At 41.1% G+C, this 15,580-nt stretch overlaps 1 protein-coding gene and 1 pseudogene across 2 annotated transcripts in view; one reads left to right on the forward strand and one right to left on the reverse strand.

Annotated features, from left to right (window-relative positions):
- The window catches only part of LOC122061871 (DNA topoisomerase 3-alpha-like), a 37,647-nt gene that overhangs the window by 11,546 nt on the left and 10,521 nt on the right, over nt 1–15,580 (reverse strand). For both annotated transcript variants that reach the window (XM_042625391.1, XM_042625390.1), the window contains 7 exons: nt 14,832–14,921; nt 14,641–14,745; nt 14,108–14,142; nt 11,974–12,103; nt 8,114–8,166; nt 7,940–8,039; nt 127–165 (listed from right to left, as the gene is read on the reverse strand). In XM_042625391.1, coding sequence (XP_042481325.1) covers nt 127–165; nt 7,940–8,039; nt 8,114–8,166; nt 11,974–12,103; nt 14,108–14,142; nt 14,641–14,745; nt 14,832–14,840 — 471 coding nt within the window. In that variant the 5' untranslated portion in view covers nt 14,841–14,921. The remainder of the gene's footprint in view (nt 1–126; nt 166–7,939; nt 8,040–8,113; nt 8,167–11,973; nt 12,104–14,107; nt 14,143–14,640; nt 14,746–14,831; nt 14,922–15,580) is intronic.
- LOC122061294 lies at nt 8,716–9,160 on the forward strand (annotated as a pseudogene).

Consider the following 15,580-nt stretch of genomic DNA (forward strand, 5'->3'; position numbering starts at 1 on the left):
ATTTTGTTATACTTTCACAGCATAAATATACTTACAGTATATGTATAAAAACTGCTGCAGACAGGTATATAAAACAGTGTTCAATAGAAATATTTTAATCCGTTTCTTAGGTTTGAAGAAACCTACCTGTGGAAAGCCCATGCATCCAACCATGAAATTGCTATCCTGCAACCATACAAAACAATGTTATATGTTAAAAATATTCTGCATAAACAAAAAACCTATCTACCAGTGCAGATAGTGATAGGGGATCTACCACCAGATATTGCACTTTTGTGGGTGCTAACTCAGTCACTTGGAGGAGTAAAAAACAAAAAATTATGACAAGATCCAGTGTTGAGGCTGAATATTGAACTATGACTCATATTGCAGCTGAGTTAATGTGGTTAAAATCATTAATTCAAGAGTTGGGGTTTCTAGTTACTCAACCCATGAAGATGTTTTGTGATAATTAAGTTGCTATTTACATTGCAAGCAATGCGGTGCTTCACCAGAGGACCAAGCACATTGAAGTTGATTGTCACTTTGTAGGAGATGATGTAATGAAGAAGTTGATTACCACTTCATTTGTTTCTTCTGTTAACCAGCTTGGTGATATGTTTACCAAGCCATAGTTTGGTCCTACTTTTAGAAAAGGCTGTTCCAAGCTAGGCATGGGTGACTTATATACTCTAGCTTGAGGGGGAGTGTTAATATGTTGCATAATTTATTCTCTATAAATAATATGCATATATGGCTGGAAAAGCATCGATTAGTGCTCTCAACAATCTTCTTCTCCTCTCTTTTCTTCCGTCAGATACTGGTCTTAATCTGATGATATTGTTACACTTATTGTGATAGAACATCACTAAAAACCAAAAGAGTGGTAACCTTTTGTTCTGATGTCTAAAAATTTATGCTCATTCAGAGCAATTTTAAACAGCATTCATGCACAACAAATAAGGTTTACTGAAACATAACCCCTCCAATATAAATCAGATTTAAGCAATCTTGGATTTGAAGGAAAGCTGGTTTTGCACCTACCTAATACAAAGAGCCTCATGTAAAAATAAAATCATTTGACCAGTCAAACTTATTAGAGAACAATAACATTTTTCTAAAATGTTAATTTTTTATGACTTCATGCAACTTAATGTTGATTTTTGAGTTTTGACAACTTTAACGTGGCTTGATATTGATTTTTGATGACTTTTTTTTTCGGTGAATAAAATAATTCATAGCCAAACGAAGAAGAGAACAAAATACAGCCCCTAAAGAGGGGAGGGAGAAAGAAGCAAGACAAGCTCAAGGAGCATTACTATTCCTGATGATGGAGTTTGGAAGCTCCCAGGAATTTACAATATGACGATTTCTGGGGGTGGAAATACAAGAGGGCACACATCGAGAAACTTTTGCTTTGACATCAAAGAAGATGGAGCTCCAAATCTTATCTAGAGGGCGAGAGTTGGAGGTCCATTTCTTATGATTTCTTTCCATCTAAATCTGATTTAACGTAGCACAGAAGGCAAGTCTTCCCACGGTGTCACAAATGGTCTTTCCTTGGAAGGTCATGTCCATCCAAATCCATTCACGATGGAAAGGGAGGATTGTCCTATTAGATGGCCAACATTTGGGGAGGATCCCTTTCCATATGGAAGAAGAAATGCTGCAAGCGAAGAAGAGGTGCTCTATAGTCTCCGTCTCAGTGCCACAAAGGATACACAATGGATCTGCAGGAATACCTCTTTGGATGAGGAAGGAATTTGTGGGCAAAGACTTGGTGAAGACTCTTCAAGCCAAGAAACTGTGGCGGGGAATGTGGTTTTTGAACCAAATGAGCTGGTGCCATGGGGAGGTTGGGCCCTGGGTCCTCACAAAATCCCAAGCTGCCTTAGAGGAGAAAGCTTTAGAGGCCAAAGGCTTCCATATGATAGTGTCTGGCCTTAGATGCTGGGATGATCGGTAGGGAGTTCCAGATATCCTCAAATAGAGACATAGAGTGGGCCGGAGGAGACCAGTTGCCGGAGGATCGGATATCTGCCACAAGGGCAAACTTGGAGAGACGTGAATCATAGATCCTTCTGGCACTTAGGATGTGATATATGGTTCCCATGGGGTGCCAAGGATCAAGCCAGAGAAAAGTGTTGGTGCCATTGCCAATCTGAGATGAAATAGCAGGAGCTATGATTGGTCTGATGGAAATAATTTTGCGCCAAACCCACGAGGCATCTGCAGGCATTTTGGCAGTTCAGAAGGAATCGGCTTTGAGGGGGTTCGAATAGATCCAATCAATCCAGATGCTCTTCTTCTTGGAGATGATCTTCCAGGCTAGTTTTATGGTACCAGCCATATTGACATCCTTGATTCTTCTCAAGCCAATGCTTCCTTCAGCTTTGGAGAGACAGACTGCAACCCAGCTAATGGGATAGAGGAATCTGGAACACTCAGTCCCTTTCCACAGGAATAAAGCAAAGGACTCCATTTTGGAGATGATGGCTTCCGTCAAACCATAGATGCCCAACCAATAGATGTAGGAGGCTTGGAGAACCGATCTAATGAGCTCAAGCCGACCTGCATAAGAGAGGATCTTTCCTTTCCAAAGCTGGAGCCGCTTCCTGATGAGGTCAAGCATAGGGGAATAATGATGGGTAGTGAGTCTAAATGGAATAAGAGGAAGCCCAAGATATTTCATTGGAAGATGCCCTTTGGTGAAGCCAGTTTGCTCCATAATGGAGGCTTTGGCATCTTCAGAGATCCCAGTCAAGAAAATGAGAGACTTAGCTAGACTGATGTGAAGCCCCGACAGCGTAGCAAATTGGGAGAGACAGAGCATGATGTTTTCCAGGGACCCAGGATCAGCTTTGGAGAAGATCATCAGATCGTCAGCAAAAGCAAGATGGGTAAGCTGAATGGCCTTACATTTGGGGATGGCGGAGATGAGGCTCGAATCTGAGGCCATCTGAAGGCTTCTTGAAGGGGCTTCCATAGCTAGGCAAAAGATGCATGGGGAAAGGGGGCATCCTTGTCTGATACCCACAGAGGAAGGGAAATAGCCAGCTGGGCTTCCATTCACCAAAACATAGAATTTAAGAGAATCAATGCAGTGATAAATCCAGTTGGTGAAAACTGGAGGGAACCCCATGTTGTTGAAGACTGAAACAATGTAATCCCATCTCAGGGAGTCAAAAGCCTTGTTAATGTCTTCCTTCAAAAGGGCAGCTGAGGAATGAGATTTCCTGTTAAATCCTCTTACAATTTCATGGCAAAGCAGAATGTTTTCCCTTATACTTCTTCCTGGGATGAAGGCTGATTGATTATTACTGACAAGGGAATCCACCACCAACTTAAGCCTGTTAGCAAGGATTTTTGCTATAAATTTGTAGATAAGATTACAAAGGGAGATTGGCCTAAAGTCCTTCATCTCATCAGCTCCCTCTTTCTTTGGAATGAGGCAAAGAAAGGTATGGCTGATCCCATTAACTTGGATAGGATTGAAGAAGAAACTCTTGACTACTTTTATCATATCCACTTTGATAAGATCCCAAGAGGAAGAAAAAAAAACCATGCTAAATCCGTCAGGACCAGGAGCTTTATTAGCCTTATGAGAGAGGATGGTTGAAGTGATTTCTTCATCAGTGGGGATGGCCATAATGAAACCACCAAGGTTGTCAGGGATGGATTTGTTTAAGAGACCAGCAGGGATGGAGGAGGGAGGGCCTGGCTCCATCTTAAACAAATTCTTGAAGTAGTCAACAGCAACACCATTTATCTCATCCACTTTGTGCACTTGCCTGTCATCTGAAGTAGTTGGTGTTGTTCCTAGCTTTCACGGATCTATGGAAGTAGGCAGTGTTGGAATCACCAAGCTTAAGCCAATTAATCCTAGACTTCTGCCTCATGAAGCTCTCTTTTTTAGCAAGAAGGGAAGAGAGGTTGACTGCCATAGACTTCTCCTCACTGGCTAAGGAAGCATTGAGGTGGTCATATTGAAGCTGGCTCTGGATGGAGGATAGCTTGTTCCTACAATCAATAACTTGAGAAGATATATTCCCGAAGGAGTTAGTATTCCAAGCTTTTAGAGCAAATTTGACATTCTTCAACTTTCTAGCCAAGGCAATAAGAGGGGTGGAAAAGGCATGGACTGGTTTCAACCAGGCTTCTTTAACAATGGAGGGGTAGTCTGGGTGGGAGGTCCACATGTCAAAAAATTTAAAAGGTTTAGGTCCAAATGAGGTATAAGGTTGGATTAGGAGTGAAACGGGGCTATGGTCAGATATGTCAGAGGTTCCAAAAGTGGCATGGGAGGATGGGAAGGCATTTAGCCAGGCTTCATTGACTAGGAATCTATCCAGCTTTAAAGCAATTCTAGCCTGGCCCGATCTCTTATTATTCTAGGTAAATTTAGAACCTGACCATCTGAGGTCATCAACAGCCAAGTCATCAAAGCATAAGTTTAAGGCATCCATATTCTCACAATTTAAGGTACCTCCACCTTTTTTTTTCATGAGAAAATCTGATCATATTCAGGGTTTAAAGTATTGGTCAGTATCGTACTTGTAAAACCCTTTTGTATCAATACGTATCTTACGATACATATCGATACGCACCGATACACACCGATACGTACCGATACTCCATAGAAAATTCAAAATCAAAGTGAAATGTATGTTTCAGTATGTATCGGTACGTATCGGTGTGTATCGACCGATACACACTAATATGTACCGATACGGTCATAAAATGGCCAAGATGGGAAATTTTTCAGAAAAACACAATTTTGAGGTGTTTTTGTTCCAAAGTTGCTGCCAACCATTTTTCTCTCTAACTAAAGTGGAAATCAAGGTTGGGAACAAGGATTTTACATTTATGGGACAACTACAAACCTTGGATTCTTAGTGCAATACTCTTAATTTACTGTTTATTCATAATAGATGTTATATATAGCTTTTTTTAACTATTTTTTTATGCAAAAGTGTATAAAAAAGTGTTTCCTATCCATTTATGTGCGTATCTTTAGCGTATCTTCGATACGATACGAGACGATACCCTCCAATACGTATCTTAATTTTAGCCGACCGATACGGCGACTAATACCGATACTTTAAACCTTGATCATATTAAAATCTCCTCCAATACCCCATGGAGATTGCTCAATCTGGCTAGCCAAGAGTCTAAGGTCATTCCAAAGAGCAACCCTTTCAGCAGGCCTATTGGAAGCATAGACATAGGTAAGGAAGAAAGAGATGCTGGAAGCAGTATTTGTAATGGATAGGTGCAAGAATTGGGCAGAGGAGGAGATGTGAGTAACTTTAATCTTAGTGTCATCCCACATAAAACAAATGCGCCGATTAGGGTGATCAGAATGGTTGGACAGAAAATGTCATCCTGGAGCAATAGTGGAGGAGATTTTGAACAAATTGGACTCTTTGACATAGGATTCCAAGATACAACAGAAGGACTTGAGCTCTTTTATAAGAGCACGAACAGAGGTATGCTTAGAGGGGGAATTAAGGCCCCTAGCATTCCACAGCAAGCCGTAGGTCATTGGTTAAGGATAGAGGGAGGCATCAAAGGCTCACTGGAGGAGGAGCCGGTAATATCAAGAGTAGGGCAAAACTTGCTTCTTCTCTGATACGAGCAATGAGGAGCAGGATAGGGGTTTGCAAGGCCAGGGGAGGTGCTGCAAGGCTGACGAGGGAAGGCAGCAGGTCTGTGTTTTCCTTTTTTCTGGTTTCTCTTTGAGATGGCTGAGAGGGGCGGGCTGTCGGGCAGGGAAGATGAGGGAGGAGGGTGATTCAGGTTAGAGACCATATCCAGATCCACAAGGTTCAGGGCCTGGGCAGAAGGCAAAAGACTTGGATCCACGGACTGGGCTGAAGGCGAGATGGTAGTTTCCAGATCCACAGGGACCTGGGAGTGGGCCAAAGGCAAGGGAGTGGGTAACTGGGCTGGAGAATGGTTTGAAGGTGAAATGGGCTCCAATGTCCTATTAGGTTGGTTAGTGGGCCTGGATAGACAAGTCTCTCCCATGGGAGTGGGCCCAATAGCATCTTCCCTTGCAAAGCCCAAGGGTCTCAAGTGGGAATCCTCATTGTCACGCGCCCCCATCGAGGTTAAAGCCAAAAGAGGGGGGGGGAGGTTGCAGACGTCTCCTTCAGGGTTTCCTTCGGCAGCGAATAAGAAGGTAGGGCCGAGTCCTCTCCATCTAAAGTATCTCCTTCAGAGTTCAAGGCGGAAGAAGAGCTTAAGGCGGTAGACGGAGAAGAAGAACTATCGTCAGAGCTTGCAGAGGAGTCATCGGCTGAGGAGGAGCTTTTTAGACGACAGTTTTCGAAGGAAAAGCCTACGCGTCAATGTTATTGGAACCGACAATCAGGGGGGAGCCACCGATGTTGTCAGCCACATCAGTCAAGGTTGCGAATCGGTTTTGACCATCATGCAAGGACCGATCATTGCCCTGTGATTTCTCTATTGAGTTAGGCAGCCGTCTAGTGACGGTGGCCCTAGAAGATTTCCTTCCTCTTCTATTCCAACCTCTGCCTCTCGCCGGCGGGCGAAAGGAAGATGATTGCCTACTAATTTCAGTCATCAGAGAGCAGTCACGGTGAGGAAGGGGTCTGGAAAAGTCTGCATGCGAGTTAAGTAAAGGCTCCGGGGAGGCTGCCGACAAACACGACCTTGATTCATGGCCGAACACTTTGCAGAGAGTGTATTGTGATTCATATAAAATCTGCTGCTGGAAGTGGAAATCCTCTCCATCCTGGATAGAGATGGAGGAAGGAAGAGAAACGGCAGCATCAACTTCAATGCAGATAAGTGCAAAAGCAAGACGGTCTTTTTTACAAGTTCTGGCGTTAGAACGCACCGGAGTTTCAATAACAAAGCCAACAAAGCTTAACACCTCGGAGCACCAGAAGTGGAGAGGCAAGCCTGGGAGGGAGACCCAGATATGAATAGAAGAGAGGTCCACCAGATTAAGGAGTAGGTGATGGTGCCAAGGCCTGAGGAACATCGGACTTCTCCCCACCCTCCAAATACCTCCTTCCAGAATTTTGAGCCTATCCTGTCCGTCAAAGAACCTGAACAGGAAGAAGCCATGGTCAAGAAGGAGAGTATCTACTGAGCCTACAGGGCGCCATTACTTCGAGAGGGACAGCTTAACTAAGTGAAACGGCAGTCTCTTCCCCAAGAAATTACCCACAAGGGAGTTCTGTCATTGAGTTGCTTCAGAATCAAGAAGGCCCTTGGGGCAAACAGCGACTCGAGAATCCCCAAGGATAGTGGGAGGGACGAAGTGCAGGGAAAGGCTGTCGGGTGGAGAGGTGGGGGAGGCTGAAAATGAGAGTTCCAAGGAGCATCGAGAGGGGGAGGCAAAGGTGAAAGCGAGGTTGTCGGAGAAGAAGGAGCAAGGGGAGAAGGGGAAGTATTAGGTAGGGGGTGGCCCCAACCGAGGGACCAGCCATCAGAGGCCACCGCTACTACCACAAGCCGGACCGGTCATCAGTCGAACAAGAGTGGTTATCTATAAAGGATAGTGAAATTTGGGCGCTGCCTATCCCCCCTTCCAAGTTGCACTACTAGACAACCATGAAATGAAACTGCTTTCCAGCCCACAAATACAATTTTGTATTTCCGCCCAGCGACGGCGGCCCTGATTTTGATGACTTTATGCAGCTTAATGCTGATTTTTTATGATATAAGGTGGATGAAGCATACTAAATAATGTTAGAAATGAGGGGAAATAAAAAATATCACTTGGTCGCCTAGGCGGATGCCTTATCGCCTAGGACCATAGGTACCCTTCCACCGCCTTGGGTCAGCTTGTTGCCTTGACAACCGCGTAAAGAAGCTAAATTTAACAAGACAGATTCATCATTGTACTATTAGAACTTAGATCCCCTAAATGCTCAGCAAATCCTTTTCTTTTTCTTTCAAGACATAAAGCTCACCAAATCATTACCGGTTTTCGTTTTAGCACCATATTAGATTCCTGGCAGGCACCACATGGCCGAACAATACCGACAACAAGATTCTGCTCATCTCTACCTGGTCGGTTAGATCTGCATAGATGACAAAAATGATAATAGATGTCAGATGATACAACTTCAGTGCATCTGTGAAGATAAATGAGTACCTCTCAAAGAAAATCCCCATGGCTTCCAAAAGTTTCGCTTTGTTCAACCTTGCCTGAAAGAAATCCAAAATTCAAGACTAATAATTCATTCCTAACAAAATATATTAACATCGCCTAACCAAATATATAACTAATTGGTGAAAAAGTCTCAGAATTTAAAATGCCTAAGCACCTAACCATTCTAGATCTGGAAAAAGGTGTAGATAGTGAATATATAAGACCAAGCATGACGAATTTTACACATGAACTTATGGTCCCATCCTATATAGAGACCTGATTTATATACTGCTGTCTTGGATAAAATTCTGCATCATTACTCAAACTAATAAGCTACAACCTAAATGGTCCAAGGATAAAAGAAACATAGTATCCAAACCAACAAAGAAAGAAGAGGAAATTACACTCCCCTCCCCTGAACTATGGCTTAATATCAAGTTCCCCCTACGTACTTTCATATATACCACTCCTCTCCCCTTTAGTTTGAAGATTCTATCAATCGTACCCTTTCCGTTAGATGGCCTTGTTAAGTGATGATATCATCTTTTGTCTTTACATTTCATACCAAAATTACCCTTCTCACAAATAACCCTTAGGGAAAGAGTATGGCTGCATTTGGTAGTCTTCTATGCCCAAGGCAGAGTTTGGCAGAGAAGAAGCCGGCATCTATAGCTGTAGCAGAGAAGAAAGCTTAGAAGGTTCCGGTAGGCGAGAAGGCTGAGAAGAAGTTGCCCAAGGAAGCCGCTTCATCTGACAAGAAGAAGAAGAGATCGAAAAAGAGTGTTGAGACCTACAAGATCTACATCTTTAAGGTCTTAAGGCAGGTTCATCCTGATATCGGTATCTCTAGCAACGCTATGGGCATAATGAACAGCTTCACTAACGATATCTTTGAGAAGCTTGCTCAGGAATCTTCAAGACTTGCAAGGTATAACCTACAATTACTTCCAGAGAAATTCAAGCTGTTGTTCGCTTGGTGTTACCTGGAGAGCTTGCAAAGCACGCCATTTCTGAAGGATTAAGGCCGTTACCAAGTTCACCAGTTCTTAGGGTTTCGTAGATAATAGTTACTATTTCTAGGGTTTCTATTCTCCTCTGTATGGATGATTTACTTTTGTTACTTATGTATCGTAGTTAGGGTTTCTTGGCTGTAAAGATTAGCTTTTGCCTTTTTTTTATGTAAGTTTCTGGCCTGCTATCAATCAATGAATCATCCTTTTTTATCTAAAATTCATTCTCTCCATTTCGAGTTCTCTGTTTTTTCTGAAAAAAATAAACTTTATTCATTCGATTTTGCATTTCGGAGCTCATTTATATGGTAAGATTACTCAGTTCCAGTATGAGTCTCATGATTTTGCGTTTCAATTCTTTTGGTTCTCATTGTTTTGCAGGATCTTTTCTTTTCCTTCGGATCTCTCGCTTTCTGCTATATTTTCCTTTTTTGTACTAACGCCATGGATGCAGGATCTTTCACCTCTTCCAACAAAAGCCAATCTTGAAACCCTCTTCAAGAACAGTTCCTGCAGAGAAGAAGCAATGGGGAAAATGTACCTCACTCTTCAGAAATTAATTGATACCCATTTGATTATATTACTCTCAATTTTCCTTTGGTCCTTCTTAGTTTGCAACTTTTCAAGACTGATTCATCTTATTTTTGTGTCTTCTACTTAATTGATCTTCTATTTTATGGGGATTGGCAGTTGGACAGATTCATTCCAAACCATTCGGCGATGGATATCGACTTCTCTCATTACATATTGACAGACGGAAGAGTGGAAAAAGAACCTGCAGGAGTGATCTCTCCTTCAAGAGAAGCTTACAAGAAACAATTAAAGGAAATCTTTAATATGAACAGAACTCGAATCCTTGCGTTCAAGAACAAACCAACACATTATGCACACAGAGATCCAGCAGAAATTATTTGCAGGTATAAACACCAAACAGAGGGGATGATCCAAATGAAGGACACAAGGGTAAATCGGTATTTTTACAGGCCATTTTAACACCGTCAGGCACTAATGGGACGATTGATAGAATCTTCAAACTAAAGGGGAGGAGAGTGGTGTATATGAAAGTACGTAGGGGGAACTTGATATTAAGCCATAGTTCAGGGGAGGGGAGTGTAATTTCCTCAAGAAAGAATGAAAGAAAAGGCAGAAAAAACTCATACCACCCACAAAAGAAAGGGCAAAGATATTCCTATCTGGAAAAAGACTATGGAATAGACAGAATACCCCAGTTGTAAACATATTCCTATAACACCCATGTGTACCACCCTCACTTGTAACTCTCTAGCTAGATACATCCCCCAGCTGAAAGGTTACAAACCTTTTCTATTTTGCCGCAGCCTCTGGACTTGATCAGGATTTTTTTTCCTCTGCATTATATGTATAATACAAAGGTAAAGTGCACTATATTTCCGATTCCCATGAAAAATGGATTCCAAACTATTTCTTTTCAACAGGATCTATGGCCTTGGCTATGAAACCTGGGTCAATTCCATGATCACCAGTGAAGAAAGAGGGGGAATGGGGAAAAGAGAGCCAGTTAGGTGAAATCCAAATTATAAAAACAAATTTTGGACATAGACCAGAAAGGCTCATTATGAGTAAAAAAAAAAAAAATGTAATGAAAGGTTCCATGGCCAGCACCAGATACCGTTTACAGTCTCACAGCCAGAAGAATCTTATATCTCTCCTCAAACTTCACCTGAATCCTTCCTAACCCAACCCCTACTTTGAAGTTTCAACTAGCCTTGCCTATAGTCCTATTTCAAAACAGCGGTGTCCTTCATCTTAAAACTCAAGATTTCTTTTGCTGAATCCTAAGTAGCATTTACTTTAAAAGTTTACGCATACCTCATGACACTTGGATCAGTTGACATAGCACTGCTTGAACAAAATCTAATTTTACGTTCTCATATTTCATGGCATTCCTTTTGCTGCCCAGCTAGATCAACAAGCATATCCATCACATGTTTGGAGAATTTTTTACACCAGCTTCCTATGTTTATCCCCACAATTATCTTAGATTGAAGTCGATGTGTTTTACAGAACTTCTCAGGCCATTATTCCAAAAGGTAAAATCTTTACCAAACATAAGTTCATCAAAGATTATATTTCAGCATACCCATGTTGGTGTAATCAAATGGCTAAGCCAATCCAGGGCTTGCCCAGGTGGTTGGCACTTCTCCCTTAGTGGAGTGCTTCAGGGACTTGGTCAATGGATCAAGTCCCCTTGACGGCATCTAAGTCACAGAACTATCAGTATCTTTCCTGCCTTCCAAGAAGATTGTGGCCCTCTTCGGCCCCTCTGTGGGTCCTTCCTTGACTCCTCTGTGGGTCCCATGTATGGCTCCTAGTGGGCCACTTGCACCCAAAAAAAGAATGTAGGTAAGTTCATGGAAAATAAGGATTAGCATAAAATGTAACAAATTTGTAGCTTTCAAGCTCCACTCACATACACTTCTTCAAATAAAACTGTTATTCACCCCTCGAGCAAACAAAAAAAAAAAAAAAAGAAGAATATGCTGCTAATAGTTTGAGCAGAAAACACAAAAGAGGCAGTACATGAATATCAGAACAATTCAACTCACTCTGTCATCCCAAGCTACATGAACTGTATACCACCAACACTATATTCAAGGCCCTACAGCAGGTAACTCATCAAATTGGCCTTTTTCAAGCTCAACATTACAACATTTCATTCATTAGGGTTCTGAAAAAAAGGAAGAAGACCATATCCCAAACTGATGTGGGAAAATTCCAACTCATTGCTGCAAAGAAATTGTAAACAATGGTATGTCACGTGATAGGTGATGTTTTGGCATTTTTATCATAGAAGTAAGTCCTGTACAAACTTACATCCAAGAAGCAATCTTTCATCTGCTGCAAGCAAGTCTCCAACACTTCAGCTCTCCTCTTGCTGCCTAAGCTAACTGCTTTCATGTCACACTCCATCATGGATCTAAGGTAAGGTTTCCAGAGCTCATACCTGGAAAATTTGTTCTTATGATCATCATTACGAACAAACTATGGAGCATAGAATATAAAAAGGTTGGACCTATAGCCCTTAATAGTTTTGGGGAGAGAATCTCTCCACAGGCATAATGTTAAAAAAGAAGAAAAACATAAAATAACACTTTGTCCGCTTGTTCGCCTTAAGGCAGGAGACTTGTCACCTAAGCGCTTAGGCAGTCCTCCAACGCCTTGGTTCACCTTTCTGTCGTGACTATTATGGAATGATGTGGTTTAGGAGGTGAGAGTGGAGAATGTAGTCCAAGTTGTGATAGACAACAGAAGAAACTTCAAGAAGGCTAGTCATAAGTTGATAATAACAATAAGTATAAGCTCTTATGGACCCCTTGTGCAGCCCATTGCATTGACCTCATGCTGAAGGACATGGAGAAGATAAAAATGGAGCAATGTGTGGTAGAGAGAGCGAGACAGATGAGCGCCTTTGTCCAAAACCATGGATTTGCACTGAACCTTCTGAGGGAGAAATGTGAGGGGGGCTTAGTCGGGCCTGGCCTCATTAGATTTGCCAGAAACTGCATTGCACCAAAAATCTTAGAGGAGGCCAAACTCAGATCTATGTTTTCATATGAGTAGTGTTTTGGGTGGAGGGAGTCGGGTTCCCCCAGCAGTAGGGCAGCACAAGCAACCATTTCTTCTAAAGAGTTTTAGCACAACCTGAGTAAGGTGGTGAAAGTATTGGCCCCAGTGGTCCATGTCCTGAGGATGGTGGACTCTGCTTCAAGGCCACCATGCCACAATTGTATGTTGTTGTAGACATGATAAAAGACACGTCTATAATGCAATGTCACATGTCAGTAAGCACAGTTATCAAGGCGTCGCCTAGGCGATTCAGCCTGGACAGACGCCTTGTTGGTGTCACCATGATTTCTTACTATCCTCCATCTCCTTTATCGCTTAGCCCCCTTGATAACTATGGCAGCAAGACCTTCCTGAAGAATACCAAGGACTCTGGGAGCTTCAACTTATGCATCCATTGCATAAGGCTTTATATGTGACTAATCCACATTACAATTTATAATTTATAGAATATAATACTATACATTAACAATATCAATGTGCCAATTTTCAGCATACTATCTAAACCCCAAGTATCGATATAGCCATAGCCTTAGGATGAATCCAAAACTTATGGAAGCAGTGAAGGAAATGGTTACCATGTTGGAGCCAAGTAGTGTAATACAGGCTGCTTGCAACAATGAGGTGAGTTTTGTAGTTTATTAGAAATATAGTATGTCAATAACTCCGAACGGGTTCCCAAAACAATTTTCCAAATGGGCAAAATACACTGTTTCGGTGAAATTTCGGTTGAAACGAGTTCTTGAACCTTGACCGAAACAGCAAATCAGCAGGAAAAAAAAATACAAAGTTGTCAAGGCGTCACCTAGGAGTCCAGGTGCCTTGGTCACCTTGTTGGTGTCGCCTTATTTTTAGACCCTCTCCAATGCCTTAGGTCGCCTAGATGCCATGACAACTATGGCATATTGGCAAAGATTTCACCAAAATTTCGGTATTTCGGTTGTCTTGGTATGACCAAAATGAGATTTTAAACTATGACACATACTCAACAGAGAGCATAACTGATGTGAGTTCACCAGACCACTCACAGATTGTTGGACCAGATGGTCAGATTGCCAACTGCCAGACCAAAATGATTCAATGTCCTGTCTGGTTTTAAAGGACTGATATAGGCCTAGTGAAGTATGGGATCTTCTTATCTGTAACAAGATTCTGACACATTAAAAAAAAAAAAAATTTCTAAGTGATTTGTTACAATCAGTATATACATAAAATTATCAATGCGCGCAATCAGTATGAACTATGAGAATCACCTAACCATCAAATTTATTGTGCACCTCAAACATTTAAATCTATTTCCAATGACAACCATTCCACATGGGGTACTATGTATAGTATCATAAACCGCTCATCAAGAATAAAATGGGAAAGAAAAAACACATACCCCATGTCATCATATCCCATCACCAGTGCCTCACCCTGCAATTAAATTAAATAGAAATTAGAAAAACATGGCATGCAGTTTTTTAGTTATCAATGAAATCATTCCTTTTCTACCAAAAAAAAATTAAATTATTAATTCACTCACTAAATGGAAAAGAACAATTGAACACTTCTCTTCTTTCTTATTTTTATTTTTGTATGGTTGATTGGAAGAGAAAAAGTACGAAACAATTGAAACTGTCTTTCCCACATGCAGAATGTTAATAGTCTTAAAGAAGACCTATACCTAGAACTTACATTATTTGGAGTATACTTGCAAGCGTAAAGTTTTAAACTGTTGTGATCAACTAGCAACTAGAAGAAATAGCAAGCATATTTAATCAAGTCTGTAAAGAACTATTAAGAAAGAGATTATAAACCATTCACTTACTTTGAAGCTATAACAACATGACCAGATAAACATGCTCTAAAGAAGAAGGGGGGGGGGGGTGAAGGAATGCAGTAACAATAATCTCTTATGAGCATAACAATTACAAGATTTGTTGGTGAGAAACGAGTGTTCTGGTCTTTAGTTGCATAGAACCGGTCAAGCAGCTTTTTTATGTGATCATGCATTGTTGCATCAGTACCAATGCCAGCCTAAGAAGAATCAAAGAGGAATATATTTTAGAGAACTGCTTGAAGGGTTTAACAAAAAACTGACGCAAATGAGGAATCATTCTCACCTTATCCATACAAGTCAGTAAATCAGCTTCACTTAATAGAGGGGGTGGTCTTGTAACACCGGAATCAAGAGTCAATATCGTTGGGTTAAACTGCAAAATCACCAGTAACTTACAAATCTTTACCGCTTTCATTAACCAAAGAAACGCGGTATAAAGGAATGCACATGTTTGTTGATGACAAACATGATAACTAAAATCATAATAATTAATTATTACATTATTATAAATTTAATAGTAATAGAAAGAGTAATAATGATAGTAATAGTAACTGTAACAGTGATAATATGGTAAGAGTAATAATGATAGTAATAGTAACTGTAACAGTGATAATATGGTAATGGTAATAGTAGAACAGTGATTGTAATAGTATAAATAAAAGTAAAATTAAACAATTACAATAATAATGGGAAATCTAAATGCTATGGTTACATAGCCCAACCAATTCAAACTTCTCACATGTGGCCAAAAAGGATAGGCCCCTGTGATAGAGTGCTGCACACCCATCTCACAGGTTAAATTCAGCCACAAACAAGTACCAGAAGTGCCTCAAGTGTGACACAAGAAATAACAAAAGGGAAAGCGTCCTCGGAACATGAGGTGTTTCCTACGCCTATGCCTACTGACATGGACATTTTTTATTCACTTTTTCAAGGAAATAGAATAAAAAGATCCTTTAGCATCTAGAATCATTGTGTGTGTCTACGTTCGTTGCATGTATGTTAGGATAAGGACTGTGACTTATCCTTACC

Source organism: Macadamia integrifolia, chromosome 14 (assembly GCF_013358625.1).
Source record: "Macadamia integrifolia cultivar HAES 741 chromosome 14, SCU_Mint_v3, whole genome shotgun sequence".
Lineage (NCBI taxonomy): Eukaryota > Viridiplantae > Streptophyta > Magnoliopsida > Proteales > Proteaceae > Macadamia > Macadamia integrifolia.